This window comes from Falco naumanni, chromosome 4, assembly GCF_017639655.2.
Source record: "Falco naumanni isolate bFalNau1 chromosome 4, bFalNau1.pat, whole genome shotgun sequence".
In the NCBI taxonomy this organism is placed as follows: Eukaryota; Metazoa; Chordata; class Aves; order Falconiformes; family Falconidae; genus Falco; species Falco naumanni.
In genome coordinates, this window is record NC_054057.1 from 84,386,234 (window position 1) to 84,405,851 (window position 19,618).

A 19,618-nucleotide genomic window follows, 5' to 3' on the forward strand; every position below is an offset into this window, starting at 1 on the left:
TTTTCATTTGTTCAGAGAGCTCAGCTTAAACCCTCCTTGTTTACAAATGCAAAAACACAGAAAGCACCAAACACACAACTGCATTAGTGAAGGGCACCGATGCTAAAAGGTGAGCAGTGATGCTGGATACCTGCCAGTCAATAACCTCGTCTCGGCTTATTAGCCTGGGCCCCGCGCCAGCACTGCTGAACTCGCAGGGGATGCATGGGGAGCGGGAGGTGACAGTGGTGGCACCAGTTCATAGGGAAGCAGGGGGGCTGTCTGTCTATGTGCCACGCATAAGGAAGCTGTGGCAGGGGGGAAAGGAAAGCAGGACAGGAACGAGACTTGTTCCAAAAAAAGACTGCAATTACGGAGATATTAATAGCTTTTGGAAGCCAAATTTTTATCATTCATTCACCTACTTTTGTTCTTTCTACTAATCCCAGTACAGAACCACTATTTTTTTTTCTATAGGACATTTCTCCATCTGTTGCAAGAAAAACATCCCTACCTAACAAACTTTCCTAGGAATTAGTATGAAAGCTTTTATGCAGAGAAAAAAAAATCTGATTTAATAAGCAGTCCTATTTAAAAGCTACAATAGGACAATGATGCATTAGAGACATTTTGATGCTGCCATTGTTATACAGTAAGTCTTGTCTACAAGACTCCTATACACACACTCTCTACAATCCACCTAATCACTTATTAGTCACACAAGTGGTAAATCCCTAAAAGCACTTTGGCTTGGGTCATGCAAATGCTGGATGAACCAAGTCACATCAGTTCTCATCTGATTTCCAGGCAATGAGATGCACGTGACTGCTGCTCTGCCCGAGGAAATGTGGGTCAATACGTGTGCATCCTACTGCTGAATTTGCACGCTCTCTAGGGACTCACAGCAGTGTGACTCAGGAGCACCGGGCTGTCTGCAGGCACACACTGCACACGTATTAATGAGATTATTGCTGCTCCTTGCTGGTGCATTCACACTACACCACCAGTCGTCTGTAACAGATCTTCAAGGAGTGCGGAACACAAACACCAAAATACTCCGTCTGACTTATGGCCACGCTCCACCTAAAATGTTAAAATGATTTAGAAGGCTGACAGGAATATCGCACAACAGTAGCCATTAAATGGAAATGTCTTCCTTCAGAAATAATTAATCACCCGTTGTGTTTGAGTATAAACATCCCGATCTAACGGGCATGTGTTTCGCTCAGCTGAGCGGCAGCGAGATGGACAATCAAAAACCGCTAGTGCTTCAGAGCTGGAAGGAATGCCGCTCGCTCAGACGGGAGGCAATACGGAGGGGTATTCCTCCCCAAGACATGCTCTAGCTGGATGTGGTTAACCAACAACCTCACGTTAGCACCCCCGTCTTCCAAACGCTATTTCCAATTACTATTAAAGTTCAGCAGACCCATGTTACATCAGTGTCACCGCTCTCTTACAGAAGCAAAGCAATCCACTTTAGGTATTTTAAACAAAATGTCTAATTCTTCAGTGACCTATGGGAGGCACAAAACTGAGAGCTGAATAGCACCAAACAAGATTTCATTAAAAGAAGGCTTTTATTCAGAATAAAGCTGTATCAGCCTATGTGTTACTCCCTTGTTCTAATTATATAGGACAGCATCTATTTAAACTGCCAAGTTAATGACTTCAAATTTGATCAATAGTCTCTGTTTATTCAGCCCAGCGCTACTGACAGTCACCAGGGATGAACAACAAAACAAACAGACTGGTCAGAGCCAATCTATGGTTGAGCAAGAAAAACCAGTCTGCAACAGCAAATACCCTTCGATTTTGTCGGAAGGTGGGGAGGGAGGTCTGTCGCCTGTGGACATGGACACAGCCCCTTTCCCTTGTGCCCCAAAACATTTATCCACATTATTCTGCTACCAACCAACTCGTGAGTTGAGTGAGCTCAAGCAGAATTAATATCACTGATACAGTGACTCCAATCCTTATCTTGTACCATCTAGCTTTGTTACATATTTCCATTTGTATGCAGATTAAGCATGGGAGGACATGACAACAGCAAGGGGACGTCACTAAGCTGTTGGACCATGAGCAGCAGCTTCCCTCGTTGTCACCATACCCACTATGGAAGGAAATTTCCTTTGGAGCAGCTTCAAGAAAGGCTGGAACCTTCTTCTTGAAAGTAGGATGAAAAACATCTTTGAGTATATCTCCAGCCAAAAGACGCCAGGAATGTTTTAGTTACAGACTGGCTTCAGAGAGCAAAATAAAAATAGAGTTTAGAATGAAAACAGATAACATACAGCATGCATGTAGCAATCTAGCAAAGTTTTATTTATTTTTTTTAACTAAAAAAAATAAACACACTCATTGCAAAGTCAGTTTCTCAGCAGTGGCTTAACCGCCCTCCCTCTCTGGGCAATTTTTTAAAATTTTTTTTTAAAGAACCACTTGCAAGCTACTCAAAGGAAACAACCTTTCTAATTCCGATTGAATCCTCAGTCACAAAGGCTGGGATTTTGATGAAAACGTTTGAGTGCATTATTCTGACCAGGATGTTTGATTACAATTTTCTCAACGTTACACATTCATCACTTTGCCTGCAACAGCAACTGTGTGCTACTTCCCTTGTACAAAATGTCAGTGGCCATTACATCAATAAATTATAATTCCACTACTGCTCTGAGATATCTTGATCAAAGGTATTATATAAATAAACTGAAGCTGCCTATATAACCTTCACATTCGTGTTTCATATTCAGACGGGATTTTATGCAAGTGACACCACTCAGCTGCAGGATCCTGCAAACAGTTCTCCTAAACAAAACGTTCTTTACCAAACTACTACATTAACACATCCAAAGTCCAAATTTTAATATCTAAAACCAGCAATGCATGAGGACAGCTGGTTCAGTCAAAGCCTAAGACATTTGCTTTCCATTTTAAATTGATTAAATAGATTCAATACATTACATTTCGCATGGATGGTTAAGAGTGCTAATATTCCTGATAAAATGAAATGCTGTATGAGGAAAATTCTCACTAGGGCTAGCTCTCACTGGATATATTACTTGCTCTCACAGTAATTTAGTATAACAGAGGCCTAACAATTTCACTGAACAGGATTACAAAAAACATCTCTTCACAGTTCATGACACAGAAGCTCCTAGAAATATCTATTTCTTCACTACCTTCTCAACACAGTGAATGCACTTGAAAATAGGCTAATGCTTGCCTTGTGGGAACCATAAAATATTATAATGTTTGTTTGGTGTTTGGGGATTTTTTTGTTGTTGTTGTTTGGTTTTTTGGTTTTTTTGGTTGGTTTTTGTTTTGGTTTTTTTTTTAAGAAGGTGGTTCCTATTTATCAAACAGTTGAGATATTAAAAGCAAGCCTTTTATTTGCATTCCTATCACTAACAGGACTCGCACACCCAGCGATCTGATATTGTCCAAGCACTGAATGACAAACTACTAGACAGAACCAAAAGAGAGCAAAATTTAATAAACATTTTCATAAGAGAAAAACCTTTAAACACCATTTCACTCCTTACTAAAATAAGCTATGTGGCACTAATTTGAAGCGATAGTTCTGTTCTTTTAATTAAAAAATGCCAGTAGGAGGTTGATGCATTGTCTGATGTTGTAAGCGACATGGCTCACAGGACACAGATGAACCTTTGTGTAAGGAATTAACACACAATTTCATCAGGGTTAAGAAGCAAAACAGAACCCCTAAGTCAAAAAAAACCATATAGGGAGTATTATAAAACAGGTGCTTGATAAAGTCATCTGGATGTTCCCTGCAGAGAACGTTGTTAAGTTTTGGGGGGGGGGAAAAGCCACCCCAAAGCACCTGTAGTCCAGTTTTGCAATCAGGAGTTTAATTCACCAATAGGTGTGTGGTGGACTTAACACATAGATGACCCTCCCCTTCCTACCTCAGAGCTCCTCTCCCAGGTTACTCCTTTTACACCTCCTGTCCACACAGCTGGGACCAGGCACCCATCCTTGCCCGCTCTGGCAGCTCTGGTGAACCTCAGGAGGGGGGACTTGTTCTACCAAGCTACTCAACTCCATGAGTCTTGGAGACCTGGTATGCTTTCTCAAATGTCTCTCCCTTTCTCAAATTTGACTGAGGTCAGGTTAAGAGCCAAAAATTAGTCAGGAGAGAATGACAGGTACGATCTCTTTTTCAGACTGCTGATTTTTTATTCTGGAAAGATTAAGATTGTCCCATAAATTTATCCACCAGCCTGATGGTCAACTAAGGCAGCCCCGTTTCCCAAAATCTGTAGACAGCTTCTGTGTGACAGGTTTCATGGCTGATTTGTGAAGCCACAAAAAGCCTAAAAAACTGATCAATATCAGCTTTCCGATCCAGAAGAAATCCCGGCAAAAATATTTGCTGGATCCTTTTCCCCTTGATATCTCAACAACTTAATTCCACCACCCAGAAGAAGCTGGCAGCCATGACCAGGACCCCCTGCACAGATCTTTGGTTGCTGCTGTCATAAAAAAATAGCTCCACATTGGCATCTGGAAGCATGACCATCCTTAAAACTGGCAGCTGCTCCTGATACAGCCTCCCTGGTGAAGAAACATCACAGAAACAAGCAGGACATTTTGTCTTTACTTCACTTGTACGGACTATCAAAGAGAAGTCAGTTTATTCAAAGGCTTCTAGTATATTTACTCACCACTCCTACAATAACTATTTCAGTCACGTTTACACTACACCAGTATCATCTTAAACATCACAGATTACTGTGTCTCCTTCTGGTGTTTCCAAGTCTGTTGTCTCTCTGCACACTTGTAGGATGTACATCCTAAGGCAACAATTAAAGAAACCCTGGTACTACTTTCCAAAGTTGGGCTTTATTTTCTCCCCCCGCCCCCCCCCCCCCTTCCCTTCTACCAAAAATAGTTCTCATCTATGTTCTAGTTCAATTTGGAAGTAGCACATGTAGACTTGATAAGCATCCTGCGAAGGAAATGCCTTGAATTGCAGACTACTTACAACACATTTTCCCAAGCAACTTTTTATAAATCCCATTTGATGACTAGTTTGCTAATTTCTACTGAAGTTTATCAAAACATTATTTATAGACAAGTCAAATTACTTCTGTGATTGAAAAAAAATAAATTAAAAAAAAATTACTGTGACTGCAAGTCCAAGCCAAGCTGTTGGATTATACTGAAATATTATTTATCCTGTTACCAGACAGACCTTTAACTCTTGAGTTTAATTTTAAACTAAGGAACACAACAGAGAAAAGTGCCCGTTTATTCTGTTTGCCTAAGTCTGCTTCTAGACCATGTAAAAGCACTACTACCAAGAGCTATCGCTGGTGCAGTTATTGGAACTGATTACATTACCCTAAGCAGATCTAGGGCTTGCATGCTGCTGTCAGCCTGGCTGACTGACTCTCATACCTGTGCTCATTTATCATGCTGTAACAGATGCACCTAATTAATATGTCTCGAAATGAGTCTATTAACATTCAATTCCCTAAAAATCTTAGAAAGCAGGAAGAAAAGATGTAGGTGTTCCTATTATGGCATATTAGCTGTATATGTAGCACACTATATTTTAGTTAATTATTGTACAATAGGCAGAAGTCCATCATACAAAGAGCCAGACATTTAGTTCTACAGCCTGTGCTTTTACAGTAGCAAATTTAGTGTTGGGTTATTTAATGAATTACAGGATCTCTGGGAAAAGGTGCAGGGGCAGAGATTTATACCCGAGCGTGGTTATACCACACGACTTGGCTACATCACGCAGTTACCAAGTTGAACAAAGTCATTAAAGGACAAGTTCACAATCTGGACTCCTCCTCTGACCCCAGTACAGTCATAGGCTGATGTAGCACGCTGTGTTTCAAGCAGTTGTGCCACTCGCTGAAACCTACTAGCTCCCTAATGTCACTTATACCTTTTAACCTTATCTCACCTTATTTCAGCACTCATCTGTGAAAAGTGGGACCTCAACAGAAGTATTTTCACTCCGATTAAAAACAAGTTCAGGGGTGGGTTAAATGCATCAGCAGATGACAGCATAAAAATGCTTCACCTAAGAAATAGCTGGGAGATGCAAAATTAGATACACCCAAGTTCTCTGCAAATTCCAAAAGCCCCAATACTTCAGGCACTTACTTGTTTTTTTCTCACCAAGCCATTTATGTTCTCTCTGATCTCTTGTTCTGTAGGATATTTACAGACACATGAAATAGCAACATGAGCATCGTAGTACTTAGCAAGACAGTTACCTGTCTGCAGACATTTTAAAGAATGAGACACAAAAGATACTGCTTGGAATTTCTACTACATGCAACGCTGAAGTAAATATCATTTCAAGAGCCCCAAAAATTCACCCTGTTTTTCTTTCAAAGGCTGACAGCAGACCTTTAGCTTATATTCACCTACCCAATTCCAAACCCAAAGCTTACCAAATGTAATGGATTTTCTTCCCATTAACACTAAAGAAGCCCTTTTCAACAATGAGGTATCTGCTAATTAGACTTATATTTGCAGAATATGACACCTCTCTGTATTTTAATTCAGAGTTCCCACATGCTTCTAAAGATGTTTGCACACGCAAAAAAAAACCCACCAAACAAAACGCATCTGTTGCAAGGGTAAAGAACAAGGCTTCCCCTGGCAGTGTATCAATCACTGCAAGCCTGAATCAGATTGAAATTCCCCGCTTTTCTAAATTCTACACTTGGGTAGTCAAAAACCGACGTTGAAGCAACAGCACAATCCACACACTCAGTTAATTTTCATATGCAGTCTGGACTACTTTTTTTTTTTTTCTTTTGCTCTTCAGGAAAATGGAGCACGCGCATTTCCAAAGATGTTTCCTTTTCAATAAACTTTTTGGGCCACACACCTTAAGTGCTAGAAGATGTGAAAACATTCAGACCACAGGGACTGAATTTTCTGCTGCAATGTCAGGTTTGCTTTAGACCACATTTAGGGTGTGAGGAAGAAAAGTCAGGACCATGAAAAAAAAAAAAAAGAGAGTCCAGAATGATGTTAGTAGTGCTTTAAATTCAAAATAAATAAAAAAGCAGCTATCTTCAAGGGGTTTTTAACCTTTATTTTAAGAAGAAAAATACAAAAGACAGCTTTTATTATACTGTCCTGGAAACTAGGGAAAGTAATTAGAAGAATAGATTTTAACAGATGCAAATTTAATTTGCCTTTTTGTGAAGTAAATGAGATGGAAACTTTACATTGATAAGAACATAAGCATTTTATTTTAGTCTAACCATTAGAGGAATGGTCAGATTTTTATGGAGGACAAAAATGCAAACATATGAAAAGGTCAAAGAAAATGCTATTCTTCCCAATTCAGTCACTCAAAAATGCCATTTTACTCCAAATAATAAAACGCATCTAGAAAGACCTCATCAACCTGAGGAAAGAAGATTGCATCCTATCAGAAATACTTCTTTACCTACTACCAGTTACCTGTCAAAGCAAAAACTACTGCAACAGAAAGATAATACCAGGTTATCTATGAAAGAAAGAGAAACAAATTTTATTTTCTTTAGCACGGCTTCCTCAATCAGTTGGAAAAGAAACATCTACCATTCAAAAACCCCAACCATGGCTAAAAGTGCACATTCGCGAGGACATTCAGGGATACATAATATTCCTGGAGTGTTCTAGTGGTCAATAATACTTGAAGTTAATAGTGTGGTTTAACATCGGCCTTTATTCCTAAATGGGCTGCTGTATATTCTTACAAGAGAATCAGGAACCAAAGTGTAAAATAGAAAGCTATTACAAACACCTAATTCCACAGGATTTTCCATCATTTCTTATGGTCATAACAGCACAATTTAGGACTGTGAGTTTAACCCATTTGAAGCGCTTCACCACACGCTTCAGCCAACGTAAAGGGCTGGTTCTCACCGGGACTTGATGCTGGAGCCGGTCTTCTGCCAATGACAATTCCCCCCAGCTGTGGCAGAGGTGAGCACAGCTGGAACGGCAGAGCCACCCTCAGCACCACTCGGTCACTGGGGGGATTGTGCATTATTTTTGCATTACTCCCAAACAATAACGGATTGTTTTACCCACAAACAGATGAACAAACCTTCCATTTAAATACGTTCTGTTAAATTATATTAGTATGCATAATAGTGTCCATATCCTCAAAAAAAGCTCAGGCAAGAGGATTTTTCATGGGGGAGGGGAGGAAGAGTAAACCACGCTCTGCCAGCTTTATCTATCTACGCTGTGAATTCGGTAGCCTTGGGGATTTTTGCCTGCTGTGCTTAGTGTCCTTGACAACAAGCCAGTTTGAATTTTGGCCTTTAACTTGACAAAAATGACTTACTGAAGAGGAAGGCATCAAGCTATTACAGCCCTGTGGAGAGATTCTTTCTAAAACAGCATGCATGCTTATTCTGCCAATTCAACTAGAGAGTATCGTCAAATTTATCATCCAGCTCCTACACCCTCAAATATTCCCAATGTAGTTCCCAGTTCATAAGAGAATATTTAAAAGGAAAACTTTCAACATGTTTGCTATGTCCTCCTATTGCATTTTAACACTTTGACAAAGAGAGAGAGATATGGAAAACAGAGAACATCATCCTCAGGGATCCCCTTCTCAGAAATTGCTGAGTCTCCCTTCAAAGAGATGTGAAACAAAGTTTAAAAACGTGCAGCATTTTAACCTGTTACGGACTTACTGACTCTCCTTTACCAAACATACGTGCAGGTTTCTTCTTAGACTACATTAATACTTAAATAAATCTTTCGTAAATTGATCTATACTAGTAAACAAGCTCTAGCAAAGCTTGCTTTGTGGTTTAAGAAATCTCTCTTGTTTCTGTTTTTCTCTCCCAAAATCAAATCCTAACAGAAGGCTACATGCACACACCTCAGCTTTCCAAGGTCCAGCATCTTGGTTTAAATTCTTGAGCTAGACTTACACAGGAAAGCTGAATTTGCACTGAAGCAGCTAAAGTGCGAGCACAGGTTTTCTTCCATTAGTTTTCCTGCGGTGGGTGACAAATTTGCCAATGGGGGTCAGCAGACTAGCAAGGAGATAACACATTGAGTTACTGCAGCAGTATCTGCAGGAACTCATTTGTAAGCACCTGAAACATCATAATCTGGAAGCAGCACAGCCTCCTCACCACCAGCCATAACAGGAGTGCTTGATGTTGACGACCTGCATGCTTATTTTGGGCTTTCCAATAGACATGCTAAAGAAGGTGAGATGATACCAAGGTAAAAATAGCTGGAAGTCAATCAACTGTAGTTCTGTCCTTGATGGACAATACGTGGGACCTCAACACAGGCATACACTAAAACCTAAACAGATCCACGACAGAAGAAACAACGTGGTCGTTGTCAACAAGTATCTCAAGACTCAAGATCTTGCTGAGTCTCCCCGCAACTGCTGGTATAGGAAAGAACAAACCATTTTCAGTAACAGCTTGTTTTACCCTGGAAGAATCAATCAGCATCAGTTTTCATGAAAAACATCAAAGTACTAATACAGGTAAAAGCTTTTAATGACACTCCAGAATTTGGTCCTTTTCACAGTAATATTTTGACCATTTCCAGAGGAATCATAATAGGAAAACATAACAAAAAAGATTAAATTCTTAATTTAGGAAAAAAATGGCAGATGGAACTGTCTCTTCTAGCCTTTTTTTTTTAATATTCTCATCACTCTAGTCTTAAATGAGTTACTCTGCTGTGTATACATCAACTGACTTAATTGCATCTTTTCCAGACCACTCTGCCCTATCATGCTGCCTCAACCAACACGGCCCAAACCAACAAGGCAGCTGAGCGAGTAGTTAGCTGTAGAACCATAAATAGCAGCAAGTAATCTAACCAGATTAATCCAACGTTAAGCATGTCAACTGGACCGGCTTCAAGTTGGGCAGCAATCCAGGTAAACCTCCACCACACGCGGATGTTATTTCCATGCAGTGTTGCTTCATCCTGCGACCCACCAAGCACACCTTCAGCCAGCTACAGAAACAGCCAAGGGGGCTCGTTTATCTTTATTTACAGTGGCAGTTTTAGCAGCCTCCGAGCTGTCTTACTGACAGCAGCTACCCAGCATAGATAACATCACAGTGAAAAAAAATCGACTTCCTCGCTGAGAAATTGGAAACACTAAAAATTATCCCAGAATTGATGTGCAATTTTGCAACACAAAGAGAAAGTATGATGCTACAAAATTTTAGAAATGTGATAAAACTGTTTAAGGAAACCGATGAGACAACTGTTCTTAGACTGCTGGGTAGTATGGAATAAAAAAGAAGAAATCATTAGGTAACTGCACAAGCACATCCCAAATTGCATTTCTTTATATGAAGACATTCAATTTGAGAAAAGAAAGTTTCAAGTTAGGAATAAAGTAGTTATTGTTTCTACTTTCCCTGCCTGAGGGGGATATTCAAACAAACTCCTTTTGGAGATTTAATTTACTTCCACCAGGACAATGGTGCTGGCACAGTTTTGACTTACTGGGAGAAACAAAAAAGGAGACTCGCTACCCATCGCCTGCCCAGAGGAAGAGGCTGCTCTTTGGATTCCTGCTCCGGCAGCCCAAAGATGCCAGCTGGCTGGCTGCAAAGGCTGCGCTTTCCACTTCCCCCCATGAAAGCAAGATTTTTGTTGTTGTTGTTGTTAAAGTCCCCATAGCTGTATGCCCCAAGCCTCTTTGCCATCCCTACACAAGGGACCCTGAACGGCTGTAAATTTACCTTCACGAAAACACTGCTACTTCCTAACACAAATGGGGAAGAGGCAGAGAGATTAAGCGCCTTGCTCAGCATCGCGCAGGAAATGTGCGGCGAAGCTCAGTGGCGAGTCCCAGCCCAGCACTCCAACCACAACCAGGCAACCTGCTCCCAGAAGACGCGGAGTAGAGAAAATCCTTACCAGAGGAAAATAACCAGACATAGATTTCGACATACTCCCAGATTACCATGCAAAATAAATTTGGAGCTACTAAACTACTGCTTCCCACCATGTTCCTCATTGCATGAAACCGGCTCAATATTAAATTCCAACTGCCAAGGCAGGCTGGGCTGAGCAGCCAGCTGTTTCTGCCTTCTTGCACCAACACTTGCAGCCTGTAACCTGCAGCCTTTCTAATGTACGACCATAAAACTACAGCTATCTATGAAGTATTTACGACATCTGATCTAGAGATCCCTAAACAGGTAGTCATTGTTTCTGAACATTGGACATAAAACTGTCCAGGTCACCAATATTAGTGTTGCTATTGATCAGTCGGTTAACTTTGCCGCAATGAGCAATACATCAGTCAAGAAAGGGAAGCAAAACATACTCACATTTGTGACACATTTTAACCTGTGCCTTTATAACAATCCTATGCGAACACTGCTCTTAAGGTAATGTAATATTTTATTTTCTCCTTCAAGTCGCTGTATTCTTTTATGTATTTCTTAAATTACAAATGCATATCTGCAAAAAGACCCGAAGCCACCCATTTACCAGCTACTAACTGGTCAGGTTTTGTGGATGGGACTTCCCTAAACTGTGCTGACTACAGCGAACTGAAAGTGGCGTTCAAGATGCTTGTCTGCATTACCTGTTTCCATTTCTTTGCTACTGCTAAGCACCACCATCTTTTCACAGGAATCATACTTGTCACCTAGAAATCCCCTCCAGCCCTTCCCCTGACCTCACAGAAACTGCCCGCTTGCCCATCATCTTCCTCACTCCTCCCCAATGCTTTTGGCACGCACTTTCCTCCCCCTCACACATGGGAGGGCTCTCACCCACACCCTCCTTCCAAAGCTGCAACAACCAGCACCAGCAGCCCAGCACCCTCCCAGGGCAGGTCTGCCAAGGAGGAATGCATTTTTATACTCAAGTACTGTGAACTGCAGCTAAATGAGATGCTTGGAGACAATTACTTGTATTCTGTTATACTGACTCCGGCCGTTCTGTTACAGAAACTGGCTTCGCCATCAGTCCTTGACATGGCCATCTGACCTGATGCAGGAGATCCTTCCCCCTGCCTGCTCCGTCTATGAAGTGATCCATAAAGTTTAAACTAGCACCTTTTCCTTCCCAATCTTTTCTTGGTTGCACAAAGGCACCAGAAGCCAGCAAGCTTGTAACACCTCAGCTGAGACCCTGCTGAAAAAGCCCATACTGATGAAGCCAAAACACAACTTGCAGCTTTTTTTGGTGGAAAAGTTACATGTTTAGTGCACTTCTTCACTGCTTTCCAATTCCATTTGCAACCTTCACCTGCAAGCTACCTGGAATAGGAATGTCTCTGATACCCAGCACAATGAGACTGCAATTTTCCCCGAGTACTTCAGGGTGATATAACAGTACGAGCAAGACATATGTAAGACTTGGAGATGATGAACCCTTTGGAACTTCCCCAGGGAGCAGTGACTGCAGCAGAAAACAAAGGTTTCAGAGAAGCACGTCAGTAAAAAAGAGACACGTGCTCCACGAAGGTCCCCTGGCCTGTGGATCATGTTCCTCCCTGACCCAGCAGAACCCCAAACAGACTTTTTGAGCAGACACACAATTACCTCTTCATTATTTCCATCCCTGTTTCGGTAATTCTGCCACCCTTGCACTGCTCTGATGACAGTACAGACATGAGGAGACCACAGATTTAACAATAAGTTTTACCACACTTTGCCTACTGCTCCAAGCAGCAAGAGACAAGGCCACTCCTACACCAGCAGTGGTGAAAGCCTCCATGGAAATAAGAACAGGCTTTTGGAGAAACTGAAATACGACAAGAGATTAGCATATTTGAGATCCATAGGACACAAAGCCATAGTAACCTACCATCCAACTTACTTGCTGATGTTTGGGTTCTGTTTATATATTTCCAAACAGGATCCATTATTTGACATTTTACTTTGTTACGGTCTGTAATGTGACAGGACTGACACCATTCTGTGTAAGCTGGAAGATCATTTCTGATAATCATCAGAGGATCCACAGCTTTTAGATATATTCACATTAAATGATCCCAACACTCTGCTACTACAGATACCTTTCCAATATAGGAAGGAAAAAAAAAATTATGTCTTTAAAAAAGCATGAAAGATTCTACCACTAAAGTAAGGCTTACAAGCATCTTTGGACTAAGTGGTATTTACACAGCTATTTTCAGTAGTGCAAAATGTAAAAAGGTTTCTAATCACAGGAAACACAACGCAGGTAGTAAATCATAACAAAAGAGGTCCTCTCTCTTGATTTAAATCTGCACAAATCTCCCTATAGCGAAACAGATGAGAAAACAAAAGCCACACTAACTACAGCTATTTGAAACAGGTAAAGTCAGCACACTAGTCTCCAGCAAAGCCAAGAATACAGCATTGCCTAATGATTCTAAAGCTAAACCCCTCCCAAAGCAATTTTTTTTTTCAATACAGCAATTTTTGTCACACTACCCAGATTTCCCGCTTGTAAAAACAGAAGATGTGTTTGAACAGGCAGATTTCCTCAATACAATTAAAAAAGGAGAGGAAAAAAAAATTAAATGCACAAAGTTGCTCAATAAACTGAAACTTCAGCCTCTTCTAGAAAATGTTCTGAGCTAGGACAATGAGAAGTAGACTAGTGCATGCTAAAAGTAAAAAAGCATTTTGATGCAGCATTCATTCTTTCAAATTAAAACCAACAGCTTCTCTGTTATTTAAATGATATCCTCCAGCTCAGAAGAAGGGCTATGACCACGGCGCAAGTGACTTTACTCACATTTTTATTGACTGACTTGCATAAAAATAAGCCACATTAATGACTGAGTTGACATTTAGTATACATCACCACAAAACTAATTTCAGATCAAACATCATCTATACGACCTAAAAATATTTTCAGCCTTGTCACGTCCAAGAAAAGGATTTTCAGATTTACATTATCCTCACAAACTTTGGTCCTCTAAAGCACAAGCAGTGCAGAATCAAAAAAAAAGGATTAAAAGAAAACCAGGATTTTTTCTGAAGAGCTGCTTCTGACTGATTGCGTTATATGCCAGAAGCAAGTTAACCTGTAACTGAAGTTTAACTAGCGCCGTTTTCTCATTATTTGACAATGTTTTATGCACCCACAGAAAGAGCTCTATACAGATCAATACCAGTGACCCAGAGTAGCACCGTGGCTCCTTCAGCCCAAGAGATCTCCAAGCATCCACCTGTTGCCTTTGAAAGACCGAATTGGACCTTATTTATTAATAATTCATACAGCAGTCTCAAAAAGCAGAAACTATGTCTCTTCCCATTAAAGCAGCAGTCTCAGCATCAACCGGAGCAGCTTCCAGAAGTCTTAATCCAGATCTTTCAGGGTGCAACATAAATTGGCTTATCCATACATGCACCCTCGCTGAGGCCTCGTAAGAAGGCACGACACATACTGCTTCTGGCATCACCTCTTACTCGGGGAAGGAGCTTCAGAAGTTGAATGCACAATTTGCCAGGTGAGAGCAAGTTGTGAGGAAGAAGGGGGAAAAAAACCCCACCAAAAAACCAAACCACTATAAAAAAAAAAAAAGCTAAAAACAACTAAACGCATGCTTCCTCACTAGCAACCAAGTTCTCCTCCTTGGCACATGGAAGGCTGAGGGGGATTTATTAACTAAAGCAAAGCAAGGCACATTATGGAAGGCTTCGCTGGAACGCAGCCTGTGGGAGAGGTGTCCCTGGATCTCCTCCAGGGGAAGGTGCAGAGGAGACCCCAGAAAGGGGCAGGGTGGTCCGGCTTGCTGGAAAGTGTGTGTGTGGGGCTGTTACACAGGGACAGCCCCCCCCCCCCCCCCCAAAGGAAGGTGCAGAAGAGACCCCAGGAAGGAGCAAGGTGCTCTGGCTTGCTGGAAGGGGTGGACACAAGGCCCTCCCTATGGGAAGGCAGAGAAAAGACCCCAGGAAGGGCTGTATGCCCTGGGCTGCTGGGGGGAGTCACAGGGACACCCCCCCACACACACAGGGAAAGTGCAGAAGAGACCCCGGCAAGCAGCATGGTGCTGGTGTGCATGGTGTCACAGGGATTCCCCCCTCCATGGGGGAATGTATTGAAGAGACCCCAGGAAGGGCAGGATGCCCTGGGCTGCTGGGGGGTGTCACAGGGACATCCCCCCACACAGGGAAGGTGCAGAAGAGACCCCAGCAAGCAGCAGGGCGCTGGTGTGTGTGGTGTCACAGGGACCCCCCCCATGGGGGAAATGTACAGAAGAGACCCCAGGAAGGAACAGGGTGCCCTGGCCTGCTGGGACACCCCCTCCCTCCCTCCCTCCAAAAGCCTCCCCCCCCCCCCAATTTGTGTCAGCCCCAGAGGGCTGAAGCAGCCGGGGGAGTCCACACCGGGGCGGGGGGGACGGGGGACAGGAAAAAAATATAAATAAATAGGATTGAAGAACGGCTCAGCCTGGCCACGGAGATGGAAGGGGGAGTAAAAAAAGGCTGATAAAAGTTAGGTAAGGAGGGGAGCTCGGTCGCCGCCGCCTCGGCCTGCCCTCACGCCGCTGCCCCCCCCCTCCCTCCCCCCCCCCCCCCGCCTTGGGCCCGGCTCCCCCTCCCCTCACGCCGACAGGCCGGGGAGGGGGCGGCCGCCCCCTCCCCGGCCTGTCGGCGTGAGGGGAGGGGGAGCCGGGCCCCAGGCGATGTAGTGAGAGGGGGGGGGGACACCCCGCCATCGCCGCCGCCCCGTTACCTGTGAGGCGGATCTTGATGCTGGAGCCGTTCCGGCGGGTACCGGGATTCGACATCGCGCCGAAAAAAGGCGACGGCGGCAGCAACAGCGCCGAGATCAACCGGCGGCTCTACGCAACCCCCCCATGCGGGCCCGCCCGTTCGTGGCGATGCCGTTGAGCCCCCGGGCCTCCGCGATCCGCCGTTCGCCTCAGCCGCCTCAGCCCGACGCGCCCGCCCGGCCCGGCCCGGCCGCGGAGAGCGCTGGCCCCGCCCCCGCCCCGCCCCGCGCACGACGCGGAGTGTGACGTCAGCACGCAGCGCCGCGCGGGGCCCCCTCAGCCGCCATTATGGGAAGGTCGAGGAGTGGGGAGGGCGCATGCGCTGGCTGCCAGGCTCGGGGAGGAGGGGAGCGCCCCCTGGCGACGGGGGGGACTGGGGGTGGCGTAGAGGGGACATGAGGGCTTCCAGGGGTGCTGGGGAGTGGCGTGGAGGGGTGGCATGGGGTGACACGGGGTGTGACGTGGGGGTGGCGTGGGGGTGGCAGGGAAGGTGGCATGGGGGTAACACGGCTGTGGCATGGAGGGATGTGGGGTGGCATGGAAGGTGGCCCAGGGGTGACACTCAGGGTGGCACGGGGGTGAATAGGGGCCCTTGAGGGTGACATGCAGGGTGGCAGCAGGGGTGGCATGAAGCGTGTATGGTGGTATATGGGGGTGACATGCAAGGTGACATATAGGGTGCACAGGGGTGCCTGGGAGTGGCATGGAAGGTGGTATAGGGGTGACACAGGGTGGCACGGGGGTGGCATGGTGAGTGTACAGTGGCATGTGGGAGTGACATGCAGGGTGCACAGGGTGCCATGGAAGATGGCATGGGGTGGCATGGAGGGTATGTGGGGTGCATGGTGTGGCATGGAAGGTGACAAAGGGGTGACACTGGGTGGCACGGGGGTGCAGGGTGGTGAATACAGGCCCTTGGGGGTGACACACAGGGTGGCAGCAGGGGTGGCATGGAGCGTGTATGGTGGTATTATGGGGGTGACATGCAAGGTGACATGCAGGGTGCACAGGGGTGCCTGGGGGTGGCATGGAAAATGGCATGGGGGTGACATGGCTGTGGCATGGAGGGGACGTGGAGTGCACAGGGTGGCATGAAAGGTGGCATAGGGGTGACATGCAGGATGGCAGTGGGGGTGAATAGGTGTTCTCAGGGGTGACACGCAGGGTGGCAGCAGGGGTGGCATGTGGGAGTGTACAGTCGCATGTGGGGGTGACATGCAGGGTGCACAGGGTGCCATGGAAGATGGCACGGGGTGACGTGGAGCGTGGCATGGAGGGTATGTGGGATACATGGGCTGGCATGGAAGGTGGCACAGGGCAGCCAGGGTGCATATGGGTGGCATATATGGTGACATAGGGTGCAGAGGGGTGCGTGGGAGTGGCATGGAAGATGGCATGGGGGTGACATGGCTGTGCCATGGAGAGGACGTGGCATGCATGGGGTGGCATAGAGGTGACATGCAGGGTGGCGGTGGGAGTACATAGGGGCCCTCTAATGAACTGCCAAAGAGAAACCCCAAACCATCCCATAAACCAGCCCTCTCACTCCCACCAGAAATCAAATGGCGTTCCCTGGAAAAATCCCTAAATCCTGAACCCCTCCAGACGCACGAGCATCCTCCGGGCTCCCTGTATGGGGGACAGCCTTGGGGACAGCCTTGCTTCACACCAAGTGGCTGAGGCTGGGTGGCTGCGCTGGAGCATGCCCAGGGTACCCACGGCCCGGCACAAGCGGTAACTAACGACCCGGCTCAGCGGTAACTACCCGGCTCAGCGGTAACTACCCAGCTTTTATTGCTCCGCTCTGCCCACCCCTTCCCGGGAGCAAGAGGAGGAAAAAGCCTTTCCCCATGCACTCCAGGGAGAAAGCAAAATAGGGATGGGGAAGAGGAGAAAGACTCAACAATTTATGACCAAGCATCAGGCGCAGCAGCAGACCTGGAAGCTTGGCCGGTGCTTTTTCCCAGCCAAATTCTTCTTTAAAATCCCCCTCCCCAGCCTTCCCCTGCCCCACAGCGCTAACCTGGCTTGGTCCCCGCACCGTGATGCTGCTCTCCCAGGGCAGACCCCTGCCTTCTGCCCAGCCGAGCTCACCCAAAGCCATCGCTCCCACCTCCTCTCCTGTCTCACCAGCCATTTCCAGCACTGTAGCTCTGGTTGTGCCGCCCCTGGGACCCCCACAGAACGCCCCTTGCACCCACTCCTGCGAAGCCAGACCCGGGTAACCAGTCTGTACGGTACCAGGGAGGCTGTGGGGAGCGCCTGTGGTGGTGCAAAACAATTAGGCGTAAAAGTGTTTTAGAAGAGACCTGCCCCATCTGCATAAATGAATTGGGTCCTAATTCAGGGCAAAGAGGCCACTACGGGCACTGGCAGCACCTTTTCCAGCTCTCCTGTGACGTGGGGACCAAACAGCCATCACCATGCTCCTCTGGGGCCAGGACAAGATGCTTTAATTAGAAAAGCTACTTTTTTTGTGCATCTCTTGAGGGAGGTTATGCTGCTCTGGGGAAGCAGCACAGTAGCATCTCACCCTTGCTGGTCCCCATGGATGCTCCATCCCATCAGGAGTGGGTGGCCCCAGTCCCCCAGCACAGAGCACCAGAGCCAAAATTGCCACGGCAGCTACTGCCTGCGCCCTGGGCAGGAGAGCCAGAGCTGGCAGTGATCAAAGAACGGCTCCAATTAACCGGGCAAGCAGATGCCTGTAGGTTGCCCACACACCCACGACGCAGCAGCAGGCAGGTACAGCCCAGCAGCATCGCCATTCTGGCAGGCACTGGATCCAGTTCCCTGGCCACCATGGCAGACAGCAGCAGTACCTCCCCAAACACCTCCCCTGCTTCGCTTGCCCTGCGGTGTGGGACAGCAGGCACATACTGACACTCTTAAGAAAAGGGGCAAGTTCTCCTCTCCATTGCATTCAGGGCTACAGGAACAATATTTTATTGCAGCTTAAGGAGACAGCGGTGGGTCCCAGGGCTCTGTGTAACACCACTACTGCAGATTTATGTCCAGCACATGCAGAAAAGCAGGAAAAAAGTCAAATAGCTTTGCCCTTTCTCCTTTTAGCTTGCTTTTAGTCAGCAGAGCATCAGCAAACAGCAACCCTGCTGCATGAGCACCTGTAAGGGATAGCCCTGCCTGACCGTGGCAAAAGCCACGTGGGATGCCCTGTGCTGGACCACAGTCCAAAGTCAGGGCGGCTGCATGGACCTGAGCTCCGGTCTGCATCTCCATTTACACTGAGGAAGCACCTGCCTCAGATTTGTTTTACCTAGTGAAATCTGACCGTTCCCAGATGCCACAGCAGCCTCATCAGCAACGAGAAGGTACCACAGCCCGGCCCGAGCCCTTCGTGTTAACCCGTGGGCACTAACAACGGATTTTCACAGGCGCTCGTTTCAGCTGCGTGTTCAGGCATTGCTTTATCACAGTTTTAAGTACACAGCTTTGGATCCAAGAAATAAAACCCAGGAAGCACTTTGTGATTCACCAGTTCCAGCATTTTAATATTAAATAAGTGACACCCAGCTCTGGCACACACAACCAGGGCTGCACACCTCCTTGCAGGGCATGAAGTGCAACCAGACTCCCTCTTTCCTAGGTGGCCTGGAGGAGAAATGCATAAATCCTCTGAGGAACAGAGCCAGGGCGGAGGAAGAGGTTCTGCTTCCTGGAGAGAAGATTTTCCCTTCAGATTAAGCTACCTGTCACATCACCTCCCACTGCATCTGAGGAAGCAAAGCCCTGACCCCACCCCAGGGTCATTTTGAAGAGTCAGAGCCCCAGAGAAGGAAGGAGGGTGCTGCTACCTCCACCTTGCATGGAGCAAAGCCTATGAGATAGCTTCAAACCCTAGGGGCTGAAGAGTCCTAGTAGAACCTTCCACAAGCCATCAATGATACA

At 45.9% G+C, this 19,618-nt stretch overlaps 1 protein-coding gene across 4 annotated transcripts in view; it reads right to left on the bottom strand.

The window, feature by feature from the left end:
• Window positions 1-15,897, bottom strand: part of SMURF1 (SMAD specific E3 ubiquitin protein ligase 1) — a 47,490-nt gene extending 31,593 nt beyond the window's left edge. For all 4 annotated transcript variants that reach the window (XM_040590856.1, XM_040590855.1, XM_040590854.1 and 1 more), the window contains exon 1: window positions 15,670-15,897. In XM_040590856.1, coding sequence (XP_040446790.1) covers window positions 15,670-15,724 — 55 coding nt within the window. In that variant the 5' untranslated portion in view covers window positions 15,725-15,897. The remainder of the gene's footprint in view (window positions 1-15,669) is intronic.
• Between the last annotated feature and the right edge of the window lie 3,721 nt (window positions 15,898-19,618).